The sequence below is a fragment of the Chelonoidis abingdonii genome, chromosome 1 (genome assembly GCF_003597395.2).
Source record: "Chelonoidis abingdonii isolate Lonesome George chromosome 1, CheloAbing_2.0, whole genome shotgun sequence".
NCBI classification, from domain to species: Eukaryota; Metazoa; Chordata; order Testudines; family Testudinidae; genus Chelonoidis; species Chelonoidis abingdonii.
In genome coordinates this window covers 268,596,981-268,616,598 of record NC_133769.1, presented here as the reverse complement: position 1 = coordinate 268,616,598, position 19,618 = coordinate 268,596,981, and the positions used below count along the sequence as shown (strand labels likewise).

At 40.7% G+C, this 19,618-nt stretch overlaps 1 protein-coding gene across 2 annotated transcripts in view; it reads left to right on the top strand.

The window, feature by feature from the left end:
* The first annotated feature begins 2,346 nt into the window (after positions 1-2,346).
* ERCC5 (ERCC excision repair 5, endonuclease) overlaps positions 2,347-19,618 on the top strand; it is a 37,933-nt gene continuing 20,661 nt past the window's right edge. Inside the window, exons 1-9 of one of the 2 annotated variants that reach the window (XM_032800966.2) lie at positions 2,347-2,728; positions 3,401-3,495; positions 5,017-5,192; positions 7,553-7,668; positions 7,749-7,841; positions 9,004-9,064; positions 13,339-13,482; positions 14,615-14,822; positions 15,786-16,736. In XM_032800966.2, the coding sequence (XP_032656857.1) occupies positions 3,408-3,495; positions 5,017-5,192; positions 7,553-7,668; positions 7,749-7,841; positions 9,004-9,064; positions 13,339-13,482; positions 14,615-14,822; positions 15,786-16,736 (1,837 nt within the window). In that variant the 5' untranslated portion in view covers positions 2,347-2,728; positions 3,401-3,407. Of the gene's footprint in view, positions 2,763-3,400; positions 3,496-5,016; positions 5,193-7,552; positions 7,669-7,748; positions 7,842-9,003; positions 9,065-13,338; positions 13,483-14,614; positions 14,823-15,785; positions 16,737-19,618 lie in introns of both variants that reach the window. The other variant, XR_004376580.2, reaches the window with a different exon arrangement.

Genomic DNA, 19,618 nt, shown 5'->3' with positions numbered 1-19,618 from the left:
GGATTGTTCTGGTATATGTTAGCGTGCAAGGAAACATACTGGTTTCTTCACTGAGGAAGCAAGCTGACAGTGTGCTTGATCATGAAATGAGGGTTCCAGCCAATCTGGCTGTAAAACGTTATAAGGATTTGGGATAAGTATTATACTACAAGACATAAGAGTATCTAATTAATTAAGTCTAGCCCCTAGGATGTGTGTTATGATTTTATTTTATATGTAACCATGTTTCCAATATGTCTATTTGCTGTTACTTGAATCTCTGTGTTCTGTTAAATAAACTCATATTCGATTTCACTATAAACATATCTAAATGCTGTGAGTTAAGCAGAGTGGTGATCTGAGTGTAACTGGTAAGCTGGGGTATACTGTTTCATCTTTGGAAGCAGAAAATCCATGAATACTGTGAGTGTCCAGGGGACCAGGGTCTGGACACTCCAGAGAGATGCTCAGAGGCCTCAAGTGTTGGGGTGTGCCAATCACTTAACCGTCTGATGGAAGTGAGTATTCCCTCACGAAAGCTTATGCGCCAATACGTCTGTTAGTCTATAAGGTGCCACAGGACTCTCTGCTGCTTTTACAGATCCAGACTAACACGGCTGCCCCTCTGATACTTATCCTGTAGAGTAACAACAGGACTTGTGAGGTCTAGAGTGGAGTGCTTGTGTTGCAAGCGGAGCTGGAGGCTGATCCATGGCAGGTGCAGACAAGGCTTCCTCATGCTATGGGCAGGTGGTAGCCAGGTGTCTCACAACCCTGTATGCTCTTGGAAAGCATCACACATGTCAACACAGCTGGGGGCTTGAGAGGTCTGAGGAACTGGTTTTGGGATCTCGGGCAGCTGGACTGCAGAATGCCATTACTCAAGGAAGGGCTCAGACAAGAGGTCTGTGCCTGGGAGTATGCCCTAGAATCACAGACCTATAAACAATAAATGAATCAGGAGGCTTAGAAGCATCTGGGGGCCAGGACTGGATCTGCTTCAACAAATTGGTGACTTTTCCAGAAGAGAGGACTGGGCCAGGTTGTAACATTAAGTATCACATTAACTTGCAAGTGCTCGGCATCTATCAGGATTTGGCCTTTAGTGCACAGGACACATTTTATTTAAGTTTCTCTTGACAGTTGAAACATCTGTTGCAGGCACCAGAAGGTGCCCAAGGCAAGCAACAGTGGTCTGTGCCTGGAGTGCTTAGCACCAATAAACACACCAGGGTGGAGAAGCAAGCAAAGTTTATTTGAGATCTCAAAGTGGTGCTGGGGGACTTGACATGCCTCAGATCCAGCACACCTAATACAAGCGACTTTTCCCTTTTTACAAGTTTTCTCTTTCTTCGTCCCCCCCTCCCCCCCCATAGCAGTTACGTAAGCGCAGGTGTATTAAGTAATCTTGGCCATGGCAGCTCGTTAGTAAAGTTTCCTTCTGCAAGTTTATCTTGTCCTTTGCTAAAGGTGCACAGGCCTCATTATTTCTGCTTTAGACCAATTAGAACTGTCGCAACTGATAACGGCTGTTACTCCTGGTCTTTCCCAGGCGCCAGCCTCTTAGGTCGATTAGAGTTCAAACATGGAAGGACTTTTGCTCGCCAGAGACCTAAACAGGAAGACTCCATATTCTTATTACCTTCCACTTTTTTAAGTTACTTAGGGTTATGCTTAGTAACACCAACACATCTACAACACATGGTTTGAGACAAGCCAATCACAAAAAAAGTACACAAATTGTGAGCCAAATTCTGACATGCCCTTATCTATTTGGTGTCAAGTATCACAGGGGTATCTGTGTTAGACATGCAGCCCACGAAGTGTGTATTCATCCACGAAAGCTCATGCTCCAAATCGTTTGTTAGTCCATAAAGTGCCACAGAACTCTTTGCCGCTTTTATCTAGTCGGCGGTGTTGCAAATTCTCTGTTATATCTGAAGACTTGCTGTATTTTTTGTTAATACCCGAAACTAGGAGTCAAGTAATTACATGAGAATCTCAGGTTTCGATTAAAAAAAAAAAGGCCCCAATCCTGAAACAGCTTCTGCACGTGCTTGACTTTATTACTGTGAGCAGCAGCCTCACTGACTCCAAGCGATGGTAACGTTACGCAGGTACATAACTGTGTGTAGGTGGAACCGGGACCTAAGTTTCAAGCCCTTGGAATGGCCCAGAAAAGCTTCAGAGTCTGGCCCATACCCGGACCCCACTCCCCGCCCCAGCCGGAGAAAAGGGCGCCTGAAAGAGCCGCCTGGGTAGCCGCCTTCCAACGGCGGATAAAATGGAGTCGGGCTGCGTGCGCGGTGACCCAGGAGCGGTTAGTTTCACTTGAGCACGAACTACAACTCCCAGCATGGCCCGCGCATGCGCCCTACGGCGATAGGCTGGGGAGGCCGAGCTGCTGCGGGGCCGGGGCTCGGGCCGTTCCGCCGGGTGGAAGGAGCCGGTTCGGCGGCAGCCGGCCTGGCGCGGCGCCGCAGCGTGGGGCGATGGTGCTGCTGTATATGTCGGGGTGGGGCGCGTAGGTTGGGGCGCGCTGAGCCTGAGCCGAGCCAGCTTCGCGCCCCGGGGGGGGCGCTCGGAACCGACCCTCCCAGGGGCCAGGCGGCGGCAGCCGCTCCCCCTTCTGGGGGCAGAGGCGGGCCAGGGGCGGCAGCGAGACTGAGTATCTGGGGGGTGGGGCTGGATCGTAACCTTCCGCCTCCCGTCAGTCGCTGTGGCAGAGCCGCGCTTCCCCCGTTAGGAGGTCTGTACAGGAGCAATTACGCTTTCAAGGGGAGGTGGGTTCTTGTTGTTGCATTTCTTGTTATCTTTAAGGAGACTAAAAGGAAATTGTCAGATCGGATTTAGCTCACAGTTCGAGTTTTATAAACAAACTTACCTATAAAAAGGATCGGGGGTGGAGGGAGGAGATCAGAGAGCTTTGATCAAATAAATACGCCACCAAACATTGCAGTGTTTTGCTGATGCTCTGTTAAAGTGGAGAACCAGCTTTCACCTTTCTTTTTTCTTTTCTTTTTCAAGTTGGCCAAAAGGTTTCATGTTTTTCTCGTTAGTGCAGACTTTACGACAATGATTCATGTTTTGTCATTGCTAACAGAGGAAGGATGGGCCAGTATTCAAACCATTTGTCACAAGCCTAGGATTTAGGACTGCTGGGTTTAACTTGTATTTCACAGTGAGCTGCTGCCAGTGCTTTGAGATCAGCACTGCCTGCTTATGGCCTGCACTTTTTTTGCCTTGAGAGATCACTTTGTGCAATACTTCTGTAGTTGAGAACTAGAAGTACTGGAGGTGGAGCTCCCTTACTCTGTATAAAATATAGGGCTAGGAAGCGTCATGTATTTGGTGTTGCAGTCATGCTTTTGACAGCCTTGTTGTGCATTCCCACATCTTACCTGAAATGTGATTTGTCTAGGTGAACAATGGGAGTTCAAGGACTTTGGAAACTGCTTGAATGCTCTGGAAGACCCATAAACCCAGAAACTTTGGAAGGAAAAATTCTTGCTGTTGGTATCCTTAAAACCTTGAGTTGACATACCGTTGCTGAAACATGCTGGTCCATCTCTCCCATTGTGAAAAGATGCAGAAATATCCTGAATTGACCTTACCAAAAAATTTGCTAGGATTAGGCATGGTACAGGTATAGACCTTGTGAGTTTGACAGATGAAATCTTATGACTGGAAAGATCAAGTGACAAGGAGTGTTTAAATTGGTTTGGTCTTTATATCTTACACATAGATGTAGAATGAAATGTTCCAGTAGAGGGTGTGCTAATCGGAAAAGCTGAAAGGGACTGAATTCATTCTGTATGTAGGGCTTCACCTTTGGTTCATGCCAAAACAGGATGAGGTGGAATGATGCATCTGACTGACTCTAGTTCTGTTCCTGAAGTTTTTCTCTACACATTAAAGTGCAGTCTATTAATAAAAGGCTTTTCAGTGTTATCAAAGGCACATTCTAAGGCTCTGTATTTAAGACATAGTTCAGACTGAAATGAGTTACACTGCAGTTTAGCCTGACGGTACAGAGAGGAGTTTCAAAACCCTGCATTAGCTCAGGAAGAGACATAGGTTAGGATTTTTTTAAAAAATTCATAACCTGGCGTGGTCTCGTCTACTAGGCTGGCCAAACCGGTATAACTTAGTTTGGATATGGCTGAGGTGTTTATTTATTTAAAAAAAAAATAGATAAATGCTATATAAACCACTTATACCACATTCATCATCTGAGCATCAACACATGGTCGCAAAGCATATTTGTTTCAGCACTCTAAATGGGGCCAAAGGGAGTGGGATTCTATAACAGTTTTGCTTAAGACAGATACACTGGCTGAAAATTTATCAGAGCATGCATAGGACACCTCTTTAGAAAATGAAGGTGTATTTTTTTTTTTTTTTTTTTTTTTTAACAAAAAAAAACCCTTGCCAAAATTCTGTGTGTTTTATTTTTATTATCCTATATATGGCATTGAAACTAACCACTAATCTTAGTTATCTTCATGGTTTGACTTCAGGGATTACTAGTAAAAATGTAGGAATTGAAGGATGATAACAAACAATAATAAAACTTGTGCCGTTATTGTTATAGATTCCTTACCCAAACAAATGACAGGTTATAGGAGTCTGTATTTCATAAGCTCATCTGATGTCTGCAGTACTGGTGGTTATTTGAACTAGAATATAAAAAAAGAGGAAACTAATAGCTATCTTCTGGGTTCAAATCATCTTGTTAACATGGAGGAAAGTTGAGAAGCTATTACATCATTCACTTACATGAGCAGTGAGGGTTGTTGTATTGGTTGCAGAGTGACTCCATTGCTGCTCTTTGGCTTGGATATGGTGTTAAGAATTCCTTCCTCTTCCATCTTCACCATTCCTTGGAGGATCAAGGGATTTCTTGTATACAAATGTAGCTACTTTGGTTTGGAACAGTAGACAAGATTTAGACCTTAATAAATTTAATATAGCTTGTTTATTGCATGGTTAACATGTAAGACTATACATTTTTTTTTCTCTTAACTGTCCTTCAAGATATTAGCATTTGGTTGAATCAAGCAGTAAAAGGAGCAAGGGACCGTCATGGTAACACCATACAAAATGCTCACCTACTCACTTTGTTCCATCGACTCTGCAAGCTGTTATTTTTTCGAATCCGGCCTGTCTTCGTTTTTGATGGAGAGGCACCACTACTGAAGAGGCAAACTTTGGTTTGTACTTTTTTTGAGTAATTTTATGTTATGTTCTTTCTGGTTCTAAATAAGATAGAGATTTATCAATAGGAAAGTTTATAGAGTAGGTGCCCAGTCCTGCATCTTTGTAGTGAATGGCAGTGCTGTCACTAATGTCAGTGAGAGCAGGATTGGCCTTAAATCAGCTACAGCAACCTCTGGCATGCGGCCCGCCAGGGTAGGCACCCTGGCGGGCCGGGCCAGTTTGTTTATCTGCCGCATCGGCAAGTTCAGCGGACTGCGGCTCCCACTTGCAATGGTCTGCCGTCCCAGGCCAATGGGGTGGTGGAAAGCCTTGGCCAACACATCCCTCAGCCCAAGGCGCTGGCCCCATTGGCCTGGGATGGCGAACCGTGGCCAGTGGGAGCAGCGGTCTGCTGAATCTGATGACGTGGCAGATAAACAAAATGGCCCTGCCCGCCAGGGTGCTTGCCCTGGCAAGCCGCGTGCCAGAGGTTGCTGACCCCTGAGCTACAGTAAGTGCAGAAACAGAGGCTCCTCTTATACATTGTTTCCTCATGAACATACGCATAATTGTAATCTAAAGATCAGATTATAATGTTTAATTATTGTGCTTATGCAAGTGACGATATATTTAAACTAATCTAAAAAATTCTAGTTTCTCACTTGTCTGAGCGTGTGTATTTTTAAATAGGTGAGTAAAAGCTATAACGGGGCAGCAACCTTTCAGAAGTGGTGTGCGGAGTCTTCATTTGTTCACTTTAATTTAAGGTTTCACGTGCCAGTAATACATTTTAACATTTTTAGAAGGTCTCTTTCCGTAAGTCTATAATATATAACTAAACTATTGTTGTATGTAAAGTAAATGAAGTTTTTTTTAAAAAAATGTTTAAGAAACTTCATTTAAAATTAAATTAAAATGCAGAGCCCCCCTGGACCAGTGGCCAGAACCCAGGCAGTGTGAAGGTCACTGAAAATCAGCTCGTGTGCCGCCTTTGGCATGTGTGCCTAGGTTGCCTACCCCGATCTATAATTACCACAGTGACTTTGGTGATAAACTAAATGGTGGGCAAGTAGATTTTGTGTCTGGGTTGGTAAGTTTTGATACATTTTCATCTCAAGTTTACAAAGATAATTTACGTGGTGAATCACTGCTGTGGTTCTACAAACGTGTGCAGAAATCTCATTGATATTGAGGGTCCTTTGTGCTAGGTACTGTGCAAGCCAAATCAGTGGCCTCTGATTAGGCAACTATTGTGTGGTGGACTTTGTCCCTGGATGGGGTCTCCATTAATTTAATGGGGATACCTCTGGACATTGAAGTTAATGGGGCCTAGTAGAGGGGGTTGTCTGCACAGAATCAGTTGCCGGACTGAACCCTGAATTAAGACAAGACACAAGAAGTCTGTGAAAAGAGGAAGTAGGAGAGAAAGAATGAAGATAGCAGTGGCAGGGAAGTGTGCAGACTGTGTGCAGTTTACCAGGTTATTTAAAAAAAAAAATCAGATATTAAGCATAACAAGAATCCACCATTCTTTTCAATTGGTTAAGTGAAGTACACTGTGCATTAGAAGTCAGTTATAATTTCACAAGTACCTATATAATGAACCTGGGCTAATCCAATTGAGTAGTGGATGACTTTCATTTCATAATCCTTTCCTGTTTTAATACTTTTGCAATTATGAAAAATAAAAAGCCCTATAAAAAGATTGGAACTTATTGTGATTGGGGTGAGGAGTTATTTAAAAAAAAAATCTAATCATTCCAGCACATCTCTCTCAGGGAACAATGCTTACCACGTCCTGTGGTGTTTCTTTTGAAATGTAGCATGGCTATTAGAAAACTGGATCATCCAGCTGTTCTATTTTTATAAAATGATTAGTATTAAAATTAATTTTTTTTCGAAGTCCTTTTATTTAATTTTGATTAATTTAAACAAGGGAATGTGATACTATTATGTGATTTGCAGCTCATCGTGTTCTTAGAAAGCAGGAAATCTTAAAAAAAGCCATTCAAAACCCAGGAAAAACCCTTCTGGGATGCTGTAGGTTCCAGATGTATGTATATGATCATAGCAGATTTGTGATAACCATGAGGGAGGAGGAAAAGTTTTAAAACTGGAAGTCAATGAGGAAAGATTGCAGGATTGGGCTCTTTTATAGATAATGATCTAGTTTCTGATATTTATGCTGGCATAATATGGAAAGCTCATCTCCATTAATATGAGAACCATTCTTTTTTTATAAAAATAAAAAATCTATCACCTACAGTGTCTCAATTTACAGCTTATTATAAGAGTAATTCATTTGAAAAATATCTTCCATTAACAAGAAATGTCCTTTTAGTGAAATTTGATGTTAGTCATTGCATGTTCGCAGGCAAAACGAAGACAAAGAAAAGATTTGGCAGTCAGTGACTCTAAGAAAACTACCGAAAAACTCTTGAAAACTTTCCTGAAAAGACAAGCTATCAAAACAGCTTTAACAGGCAAAAGGCAAGGTCAAAAGTACTATTTTCCTCTTGTTTCAGTGGCAGTTTTTGCTTAGATATTAACTCTTCCAACTTTTTCTTAAGCAATGAAGCACTGCCCAGTATTTCACAAGTTCGAAGAGAAGAAATTGATGATATGTATGTATTGTCTTCTTTACAAGAGGAAGAAAAAAAGAGGTAAGCAATGCTAAGACAAGTAGCTCAGTCTGATATGTTAAAATCTATATTGAAAGTTTAATGCTGTTTTTGAGATTGTTGATTAATCTACTCTTTGTCCTAGAGTGTTCCTCCATGGGACGGAAACTGTATTTACTTGCTGCTATTTATTTTGAGTTAACTTTGTTTTCATGAAAGAGGAGGGGCTGATAACCCTGACACTGAAGCCCTCTTGTATCTATAGGGGAGTGACTGGTAGAGCAAGCTTTCCTGTGCCAGCCTGTACCTGTGCCTCCATCCTGATCTGAAGTGACTTCTGAAGATGAGAGGGCTAGATCAGTCTCAAGGCCTATTCAGTTGGCCCTGTTTTTTTGATCAGAGTAACCAGCAGGGGTACTGTTTATGTTTTTAGTTTTTTAATGTAGCTGTTTCTGTGTTAAGAATCAGAATGAGGCCTCCAAATAACTGTCACAACTGACCTAGTTCAGGTTTGACTGAGTATCTCATTACCCAGTAGTGATGATTAAGGCTTCGATTTTTGTCTTGGCTATTTCCGGTAAAAGTCATGGACAGGTCACAGGCAATAAACAAAAATTCACGGAAGCCATGACTTGTCCCTGACTTTTGCTAAAAACATCCCTGACAGAAAGGGGAGTGAGGTGGGTCCAGCACCCTGCCTAGCTGCGTGAAGCTGCTAGGAGCTATGGCTTCTACCCCTGCACAGTGGCTGGGAGCTGAGGAGGTGGGTGTCCTCCAGTACCCTGCAGGGTTAGGAGCTGCTGGGGGGCCCATGGCGGCTGGGGAGCTCCAGGGTTCCCCTGCTGCCCATGGCGGCTGGGCAGCTTGGGGGGCCCTGCTGCTGGCAGTGGCGGGTCTGCTGCGGTACCCCAATGTCATGGAAGTCTCTGGAAGTCACAGATTCTGTAACTTCTGTGACAATCATGGCCTTAGTGATGATCTTTGTATCCAATCCAATTCCTCTCCATCTTTTCTGCTAGCCTGTGTCTTTTTTTTTTTTTTTTTTATTATACATTTCAGATTAGTTAGTTTCTTAGTTTTCCTGTTCATGAGCAAGCAGTAGATTAATTCTGTTTTGCCTGTAATAAAAAACTTTATTGGTACATATGTTTAAAAAACCCTACAGCTTCCTTTTTGTCCACCTAGCTTCCTTTTGTAATTTTAGTTCAGAAGACGAAGATGAAAAAGAGTGGGAAGAGAGAATGAGTCAAAAAAAAATATTGCAGGTAACTGCATTTGAATAGCTTTTTAATTGTGTCAAGTATCAGAGGGGTAGCTGTGTTTGTCTGGATCTGTAAAAGCAGCAAAGAGTCCTGTGGCACCTTATAGACTAACAGACGTGCTGGAGCATGAGCTTCCGTGGGTGAATATCGACGCATCCGACGCAGTGGGTATTCACCCACGAAAGCTCATTCTCCAACACGTCTGTTAGTCTATAAGGTGCCACAGAATTCTTTTTGCTGCTTTTGTAATTGTGAACATTTTCAATCACTCACTTCAAATGAATAATCTTAACAACAAGAACCAACAAATACACTGCTTGGGGTGTATAGATGTACCACATTTAATTCCTGGTGTCAAAATTGGATTGCCTGCCTAAGGAACCAATAACTTCTAAAATGTCTGATATCTTGCTAATTTCAAAATGTAGGAATTAGTGCTATCTCCTGGTGGAGAGCTGGGGACTCAATTCTCCAGTGTTTTTATAGTATTTCTTTCTAACATAGTGATTCATGAAATATTGGACCATTTAGAGAAAAAAATACATTTTTATTATTCAGAGTTAACTCTATGTAAAACACTGCAGAAAACTTAAAAGAAATTTATATGTACCTTTTCAGTCATTCTTTTTCTCAATAAAGTATGAGAGCATGTTAGGAATCCCTCCTGTCAAAATTCACAATTTATTCGTTTCAAAAACTTTAACTCAGTTGGGCCTCTTCTTTTTATCATTATGTCCCTTTGTTTGTCCCACTCCTGTTGTCTCTGCTCCTCCCTTTGGCTCTCATTCCAACTTTTGTCTTTGTCCCTGCAACAAATGCTATCCCTACAAGTGGAACTCTTTCAGCACGCTCACTCTCTTCAAGCATTTCCTGTTCCCTTCTTCTCTTCATTGAATAATTCTAAACCCTCACTTTTGCTCTGCTTTGTCTATCTGGGTGTGCTTGTCTTGTCTTATTTAGACTGTAAGGCAGAAAATGTTTTTATCTATGGCCCTAATCATGCAGTCAGATGCGGTCAGTCAGGTTCTTGCATCCATATGCAGTATGGCTCTGCATGGGTGCAAGTGTCCACCCTGCCAGGTTCCAATTGCAGAATTGAGAACTGTTTTTCTAAAATGTCATTTCTGTTGCTGCTGTTGTTGTTGTTGCTACCTAAAAGCTTTGATGATAATAATGCTTATGTGTAACTATTCAAATTCTATGTATTTAATTTTCAGTAGTATAGCTATATATTAAAAAAAATCCTAGGTTACAACCATGTTTTAAAGGTCTATATTTTGTGACCTGCTAGGGTTAGAAACACCATGGCACAGTAATAGAAATACGTTCAGGATAGGTAGTTTTCAAATGACATTTTCTGGACTTTTGTGAAGAGAAAAGAGATGAATGCTTTCTTTTAGTAGGGCTTGAAAATGTTTCCTTTTTTTTAAAATATAAATATTTGGACTTATACTGTTGTTTATTCAATAGTCATGCACAAATTCATACATACTTACATTAGTATTGAAACATATTTCTAATACTTGAGTAGTTTCACAAGTAGATTCCATGCTTCCTTTCATCTCCCTTTTGGTACGTTGATCTTCTGGGAAAGGATGAAAGAAAAAGAATGACTTTATCTGAGCAACATGCATTTTGAATGTCAGCATTATTAAAAGTTTCTTTTCTTGCAATAATCAAAGATGATCATGTTAATCTGATAATCCTTTTCACAAAACACATACAATTTTGAAGTAGTTTGCCTGCAAAAGGAGAGAGCAGATCCTTCTGAAGGCATGAAAATCAGAATCACTGTACCTGTAAGACTGGATAATATGATTCATGCCAAATATATGATGAGCTTGTTATAGGAAATCTGTTCTTTGAGTCAGAAGTAAATTTCTCCTAATACTTAATCTGTATAATTTGGCAGTTTAAATATTTGGCTTTGTTAGGACAACAACTGTTTCCCTTCCTAGTGTGGTACCATATAGATAAAACAAAAGTAGGGCTGTCGATTAATCAGTTAACTCAAAAAAATTTAATTGCACTGTTAAACAATAGAATGGCAATTGAAATTTATTAAATGTTTGTAGAAGTTTTCTACATTTTTCAAATGCATTGATTTCATTTGCAACGTAGAATACAGTGTGCAGTTTTCGCTTTATATTTTTTATTACAGATATTGCAATGTAAAAATGATAAAAGAAATAGCATTTTTCAATTCGCCTCATACAAGTACTATAGTGCAATCTTTTGATCGTGAAAGTGCACTTACAAATGTAGTTTTTATTTGTTACATAACTGCACTCAAAAAAAGGTAAAACTTTAGAGCCTACAAGTCCACTCAGTCCTATTTCTTGTTCAGCCAATCGCTAAGAGAAAAAAGTTTGTTTACATTTATGGAAGATAATGCTGCCCACTTCTTAACTACAGTGTCACTTGAAAGTGAGAAGAGGCATTTGCATGGCACTGTTGTAGCTAGTGTTGCAAGATATTTACGTGCCAGATGCACTAAAGATTCATATGCCTCTTTTATGCTTCGGCCATCATTCCAGAGGACTTGCTTGCATGCTAATGGTGCTCATTTTGGGGTGGCGGGAGGGGAAGCATTAAATAAATTTGTGACTGAACTCCTTGGAGGGAGAATTGTATGTCTTCTGCTCTGTTTTGCCTGCGTTCTGCCATATATACCTCTATCCTGATATAACACTGTCCTCAGGAGCCAAAAAATCTTACCACATTATAGGTGAAACCGCGTTATATCTAACTCGCTTTGATCTGCCGGAGTGCACAGCCCCGCCCCCCCCCGGAGCACTGCTTTACCATGTTATATTCAAATTCGTGTTATATCAGGTCATGTTATATTGGGGTAAAGGTGTATTTCACATTATAGCAGTCTCTGATGGTGACCCAGCACATGTTGTTCTTCGTAAGGACACTTTCACTGCAAATTTGACAAAATGCAAAGATGGTACCAATGTGAGATTTCTAAAGATAGCTATAGCACTAGACCCAAGATTTAAGAATCTGAAGTGCCTTCCAAAACCTGAGCAAAACAAGGTGTGGAGCACACTTTCAGAAGTCTTAAGAGTAACACTCTGTTGCGGAAACTACAGAACCCAAACCACCCAAAAAGAGACTCAGCCTTCTGCTGATGGCAACTGACTCAGCTGATGAAAATGAACGTCAGTCTGCATTGCTTTAGATCGTTATCAAGCAGAATTCATCATCAGTATGGATTCATGTCCTCTGGAATCGTGGTTGAAGAATCAAGGGACATGTGAAACTTTAGTGCATCTGACATGTAAATATCTTGTGACGTGGGCTATGCCATGCAAACGCCTGTTCTCAGTTTCAGGTGACATTATAAACAAGAAGCAGGCAGCATTATCTTCTGCAAATGTAAACAAACTTGTTTGGCTGAGTGGCTGAACAAGAAATAGAGCTGATGGGACTTGTAGGCTTTAAAGTTTCACATTTGTTTTATTTTTGAATGGAGGGTTTTTTTGTTTTTTTTTGTACATTTGTAAGTTCAACTTTCATGATAGAGATTGCTTTACAGTCCTTATGTTAGGTGAATTGAAAAATGCTATTTCTTTTGTTTTTTAAAGTGCAAATATTGGTAATAAAAATAAATATAAAGTGAGCACGGTACACTTTGTATTCTGCATTGTAAATGAAATCAATATATTTGAAAATGTATAAAACATCCAAAAATATTTAAATAAATGGTATTCCATTATTAACAATATTTTTAATCACATGATTAATGTTTTTAATGGCTTGACAGCCCTAAATAAAAGCCTTGTTGTACTAACTCAGGAGTCGGCAACCTCTGGCATGCAGCTCGCCAGAGTAAGCACCCTGGTGGGCCGGGCCAGTTTCTTTATCTGCCACATCGGCAGGTTCAGTGGGTTTATCTGCCACGTCGGGTCCCACAGGCTGCAGTTCGCCGTCCCAGGCCAGTGGGGCCAGTGGGAAGCACCATGGGCTGAGGGATGTGCTGGCTGCGGCTTCCCGCCACCCCATTGGCCTGGGACGGTGAACCGCGGCCAGTGGGAGCTGCAGTCCGTCAAACTTGCCAATGGGGCAGATAAACAAACGGGTTCGGCCTGTCAGGGTGCTTACCCTGGCGAGCTGCATGCCAGAGGTTGCCGACCCCTGTACTAACTTCTGGTTTGAGAGACTAAGTACTGTATATTTGATTTTCCATTTAGTTATGAGTTACTTTATATATGATTGTTGCCCTGGTCATATGAAATTAGTGTTTTTAAGTTCTCTTTCATTTCTTACAGGAAGAATTCTTTGTCAATCCTCATTCTGTAGACATTGAATCAGAAGACTTCAGCAGTCTGCCTCCAGAAATGAAACATGAAATCCTGACAGACATAAAGGAGTTTACAAAGCGACGAAGAACATTATTTGAGACAATGCCAGAGGTAAAATTTAAAAAATCTATCAGCTTTTTTAAAGCCGGTAGGATAGAATCTGCTGCCATTAGTGCCGATGAAGACTGCATAAGTATCTCACATCAAGAAATCCTTACTCCCGGTGCTATGTCAGAAAAGTGACTGCACAAAATGTCAGGGTAATGGTTCTCAACAAACTTGCATTCTGTATGTATTCAGAGTTTTGGTTTCTGACTTCTGTTAGAATTGCAGAGCCAAGATTGCTTTATAATTTGTCCACTCTTGCATTGTGACTCATGCATCATCACCAGAATTATTCTGTAATTGGAACTTAGTGAATCTTGTTATTTATGATAAGTCAGGTGGAAAGAAAACCACTTCACTTCCAGATCCCAGATTGCATGCAAAGCTGGAAGTTGGGAAGCCTCTTTTTTAAATTTGTAAACTAAGCAAATGTGTAAAAAGTTATTAAGAGACAACTGGAACCCTGCAGTGCCATTTTTACAGTCACTTTTGAGAGCACAACTATATTTTGAAGTGTAAGAGGACTGTTTAGATGGCAGCTGGCACTGAAACCTGGCAGGGTAGATGTTGTAATAGGCAACCACATTTAAATCAGCCCAGTATGGGTTCCATTATAATTTTATTTGCTTTGTAGTTATGGACCATCTCTATTAAATGACCAGTTTTTTCTGGTCATGTAAGAGAGGTATCAGTGTATTTAAACAATGTTCCTAAGTATATTTAAAATAATTATTTAATACTATGTCACAGTTCAAGGGCAACTGCATCTGTATTTCACTTCAGCGGTGCAGCAAGGGCACCCACTAACCCGCTCCCTAGCTGTTACGTTTCTCTCTCTCCCTTCTGACCTTGGTATTTCCAAGCTGCACAGTTTCCTGCCTTCACTGTCTGTTTCCCAGCACAGACAGGTTGCCTAAGGACATCTGCTTGGTTTCTCTTCAGAGACTAATAACAAAGTTGTTGTCAACAGTTATGTTATCAAGTAGCACATCCTGTGCAAGTCAGTTTCACCTGAAGAATAAAATATAATTAAAAAAACAAACAAACATAACCTACAAGCTTGTGATTAAGCTTACCAGAATTAACTGCAACCCTAACCTGGATTTTTAAACTTATATATTTTTTTGTTTGTTTTAAGGAGTCCAATGACTTTTCACAATACCAACTCAAGGGTTTGCTTAAAAAAAACAATCTAAATCGATACATAGAAAATGTGGAAAAAGAGATGAGCCAGCAAGACTCAGGCCACATCCAAACCCAGTATGAAAATGAGGGAGGCTTCTTGAAACAAGTGGAAAGCAAGAGGGTAATCTCTGAGGATACTTCTCACTACATTCTGATAAAAGGTATTGTAATGTTCTCTCTGTACCTCCTGAAATTTCTCACTGGGTTTGGGCACTCTGTATTGCTACCGAGAAATCTGAGTTCCATGTACAGAAATATATACAGTAAAAGCTTTTTTTTAAACCAGCATACTGGAGGAATGGGGGGTCCTGGTAAATTTAAAATGCCAGTTAACTCAGAGGGAGGGGTTTGGGGTAGGGATGTGGGAGGGGCTTCAAAGCATGGGCTCTGGAAGGGGGCTTAGGATGGGGGTTAGGGTATGGAAGGGGGCTAGGGGTGCTGGATGGGGGGCACTCATCTCCGGTGGCTACCTGCAAGTAGCTCCCCATCCCTGCTGCTCCTGGCAGAGGCGGAGCCAGACAGCTTTGCAAGCAGGTATGCTGCCTCTGTCTACAGGTTCTGCTCTCCCCCCCCCCCCCCGCGCGCCCAGCTCCCATTGTCCGTGGTTCCCGGCCAGTGGGCTGGGAGCTGCAGAGTCAGCACTCGGGGATGGAGGCAGCATGCCTGCAGAGCTGCCTGGCCGTGCCTCCGCCAGCAACAGCAGGGATGGGGAGCCACTTGCAAGGAGCCGCCGGAGGTGAGTGCCCCTTCCATCTGTCATCCTGAGCCCCTCCTGTGCCCCAACCCCTTGCCCCAAGCTCCCTCACAGTGTGCACCCCGCAGCCCCTCCCATGCTCCAGCCCCCTGAAGACCATGCACCAACCACACTATAAATTGGACTTTCAGTGCAGATCAGAAATGCTAGTTTATAGAGCTTACTGGTCAAGTGCCGTATAAAAGTTTACTGTAGTTGATACTTTGAGTATAATGAACTATAACACTAAGATTATTACACTGCAGAGAAAAAGACTTGGTTATCAACCACCAACTTTTTATGACTTTTTAAATCTAATTCATTATAGCAGAAAAGGAAAATATATAAACAGTTACATATGAATAAACTTAGCAGTATTTTTCTTTTTCAGGTATTCAAGTAAAGGAAGCCACCAGTACCCACTTAGAAACTCTTTCAGTTGGGCATTCTTCCACAGGACCTGAATATAATATACCTGATAAAATACAAAATGAAATGGATACTAATATCAAACCACCTTCACTTGAAAAGTTAAAGACAGAGAAGGCTAGCAATGCAGTTGGTGCACCACCTTCTCCCAGAACTTTGCTTGCTATACAAGCAGCTATGTTAGAAAGCAACTCAGAAGAGGAGCAAGAGGATGAAGATAAAAGGCAGCTGAATTTGGACCAAGCCACTCTCTGCCCCAGTGTAGCTGAAGACAGTGTATCACCAAGAACACTACAGGCTGTTCAGCAAGCTGTAGGTGGTGGTGGTGGTGATGATATGAGAGCAGTTATTACCATTAGTGCTGATAGAACACGAATGGAAATGTCAGGAGTGAAGAATCTTATTAGTAGCTCAGATGAGGAAGATGAGGTTCCTAAAATTAAGGATGGAAAGGAGCCGCTACTTTTACCTACAGCTCTTTCAACAAACACCATCCTTATGCAAGAAACAAGTCAATCAGACTGTTTCCCGATTCCTGTATCTAAAAGTGTGTCCATGCCATGTGTTAAAAATGACTCCTCTGTTGAAATCATTAGAATAGATAAAGAAGAGACGGAAGACAAACAAGATTACACTTCAAAAGTAGAGTCATATTCTCTGCAAGAAAATATGAATATTTGCATGCAGAAACCAGTAAGTTCCACAACAAAGACCACTTCGGTAGCTATGATTCATTTAGAAACTACAGAAATTCCCAACAACGGGGAATCTGAAAATGTAGAGTGTGTTTTACCAAAAGCTGAAAAGAATTCTTCTGAGCTACAGCATCCACTTTCAGTCACTCCAGAAATAGCAAATCCTGATGAGGAAAGAGTACAAAGGAAATCACAGTTTGAAGAGAGTGATTCAGATGGTATGTGGAGCATGCTGGTTTTTTTCCATATTTGATTGTGGTAGCCAAGGCCTCAATCAGGATTAGAGCCCAATTGTGCTAACTGCTGAACAGATACACAGGAAGACAAGATTCCCTCTCCTGAAGAGTTTAGAGTCTACTGACATGACCCTTGAATTTACCTCTTCTAATAGAGACAAAGCTATATTTTTAAAACATCTTATGTATGATTTTTTTTTTTTAAATTAGGCCTTATTGACAAATATAATCTCTTGTAGACAGGAAGAAGTGCTTTATTTATTTATTTATTTATTTTTTAGTACAAAGCAGTTTTTAAAATGGGATTTTTTTTATACTTTAATTATAGGGAGAAGTAATTTTATTTGATTGTAAATTTGAAAGGAGAGGATTTGATTAAAATGGTTTCTTATCCTTTGTCACAAGTCAATATTTTCCCAAAGAGGGACTGTCAGTTGCTCTAGTTATAAGCCTTATTTCAGAGTTCATTCCCAAATTTGTCTTGTTTTGATACCGATTTATAAATCAGAAGAACTTTCCGATACTACGCTTAATATTCCAAGAGTGTTCAGTCTTTCTGATTGTCAAAGAGAAATTCATCATTTGGAAATTTTTCTTGACAAAAACCCAGCAGTGTATCAAAGCACAGTAGGGGTGACAACTGTTCATATAAAAGTGTTCTGTATAAAAAATAATACCCAGATCATCCTTTGCATTTGATTGTGACCCTGCAAGAGTTAAGTAGCCATTTGACTAACAAAATGTATTTAGGTATCCAAATGTTATATTCATTTAAAAAAGTATGTTATAATGTTATAAACGGTTAATAACTGGGTAATCTAGGGTTTGCCAGAACTCAGGAAAATATGATTTTTTTTCTAAGATTGAGAACATCCAATGGTTTGACACGATCATCTTAGTCCCTGGGAAAAGAGACCTACTGTCCATAAACACTTTGCCTCCTTATATAGAAATAACAGATCTTAGACTCCGTAATGACTTAATTTGAGGGGGAAGAACACTTCTGTCCCATATCCAAGTCTGATTTTGGTATTAGAACCTCAAATTTGATGTATTTTTAGTTGTTTGCTCAATAAATCTGGGAACATATAAATACATCTTCTCTTGATAAGTAACTGATTTCTTCCAATTTTAACATAAAACGTTCTCTGATCCTCTGGGAGCAAAAAATTGACCAACAGTATATATCAGCTGTCAATTGATATCTTAACATTTTGACCAGTGACTCAATTCAATGGCAAAAAACCTATATTAATGCAGAGTTAATGTTGATTGGTGGTATGTTGTGCTGTTGCAGAATGCTGAGTTGAGCAAAACTCCAACATCTGAAAACCAAGAACTACAGAGTTCAGGCTGCACATGCATATTTAACTTTGCCCTCTTTCAGCAAATCTATCCTGTTAACACTGATACCTTTACTCTGTCAACCCCACAGTTCCCGAAATGTGTATGCTGTTCACCTCCTTTTATGATCCACTTATTCTCTCAACTACAGGATTCTATCTAACACTGTGCGGGGAGGAAGAGGCAGTTGACCATGGCACATTTCCTCTGTTCCTCTGGCAGTAGTCAATTGGAATTATTTGCATATACTCCAGGCACAGTCAGTATGTTAGGTGTACTTGCACTAAATGGTGGGCCTGCTAAGTAAGGTGTGTTTGTGACATATGGACATATGTGATAGGGCAGTGATTAGGATATGAGGAGATCTATGTTTCTGCACCTAGAAGTGTGAGTTCTAAGGGAAGAGCTGCACGTGTACATTCAGGATGTAGTATGGATTATTTCTGTGTAGAATTGTGTATATGTTGTATAATTAGCAGGGCACAGGAGTATTATTACAAAGGGCATTGTCAGCAACGAGGGGGAACATGAGAATTCTAATGCTTAAATGATGCTTACATGAAAATGAGATTGTATCCTATGAGTAAGTGTAAGAGAGCTGTAAAATGCTGTGAAGTAGTGGTCCCTAAATTTTACATGTTAGACATCTTCTCAGAGAGAATAAGTGCGTGAGTGTACATCAGGATCTGGAACCTCCTGAATCTTAGTGCCAAGAGCCACTGTGAGTATGTGCTACGTGCGTAGTGAGGCACTGCTCAAAGAGGGTAGAGGGAAGGGGGTGTGGGCAACCTTTTTCCCCCTACCCCTCTCTTTTTGTCCTTTAATAGAGTTAGCTGGAACCCTGTGGATGAAATGGGTTGAAAAAGGAGGTAAACAACTTGTACATTTTTTTGAGGGGAGGAGATCTGTAACTTGGGAATCCTTTCGTCATGAACCCAAATTTGGATCACTAATGCTACTCTGCACCTCCATGAAGCAATCCACTTAAACATTTGGATGTTAGACCACTTACAAGATTTGAGCTTTAAAGCATAAAAAAATAGTTGGAATGGAAATCCTCTAGTTCTCTGTATTGGTACATGTACAGTGTAAACATGTATATGTTCTTTAATGTTGTTCTCTATTTGGATCCTGCAAAGATTTAGTGGGTACCATATGCTGCCTTGGGTAAAATGCTGCATATTGAAACCATTTTTGATCCATATCTCATCAATAGGTTCATTTCTAACACTGGGCAAAAAAAACCCCACTTAGAAACTCTTTTTTTTAAATGTCATATTTTTGGGGTGGTTTATCTCCAGAACTCCTAGCTTGGATGACTCCAAATTCGTGCCATTAATCCTATCCTGCAACCTCCAGAGTTAGTCAGATTTCCTTGAAATTTGGTATGTCGATGTTAGAGGATTTACAAAGGTTGATGTTTAAACTGTAATGATGCTCCCACACCACTATATAATAAACCATTCTTTTTGTATAAGAGGGGAGAAACCTTTGGCCTAGATTCTCCCCTGTGAACATTA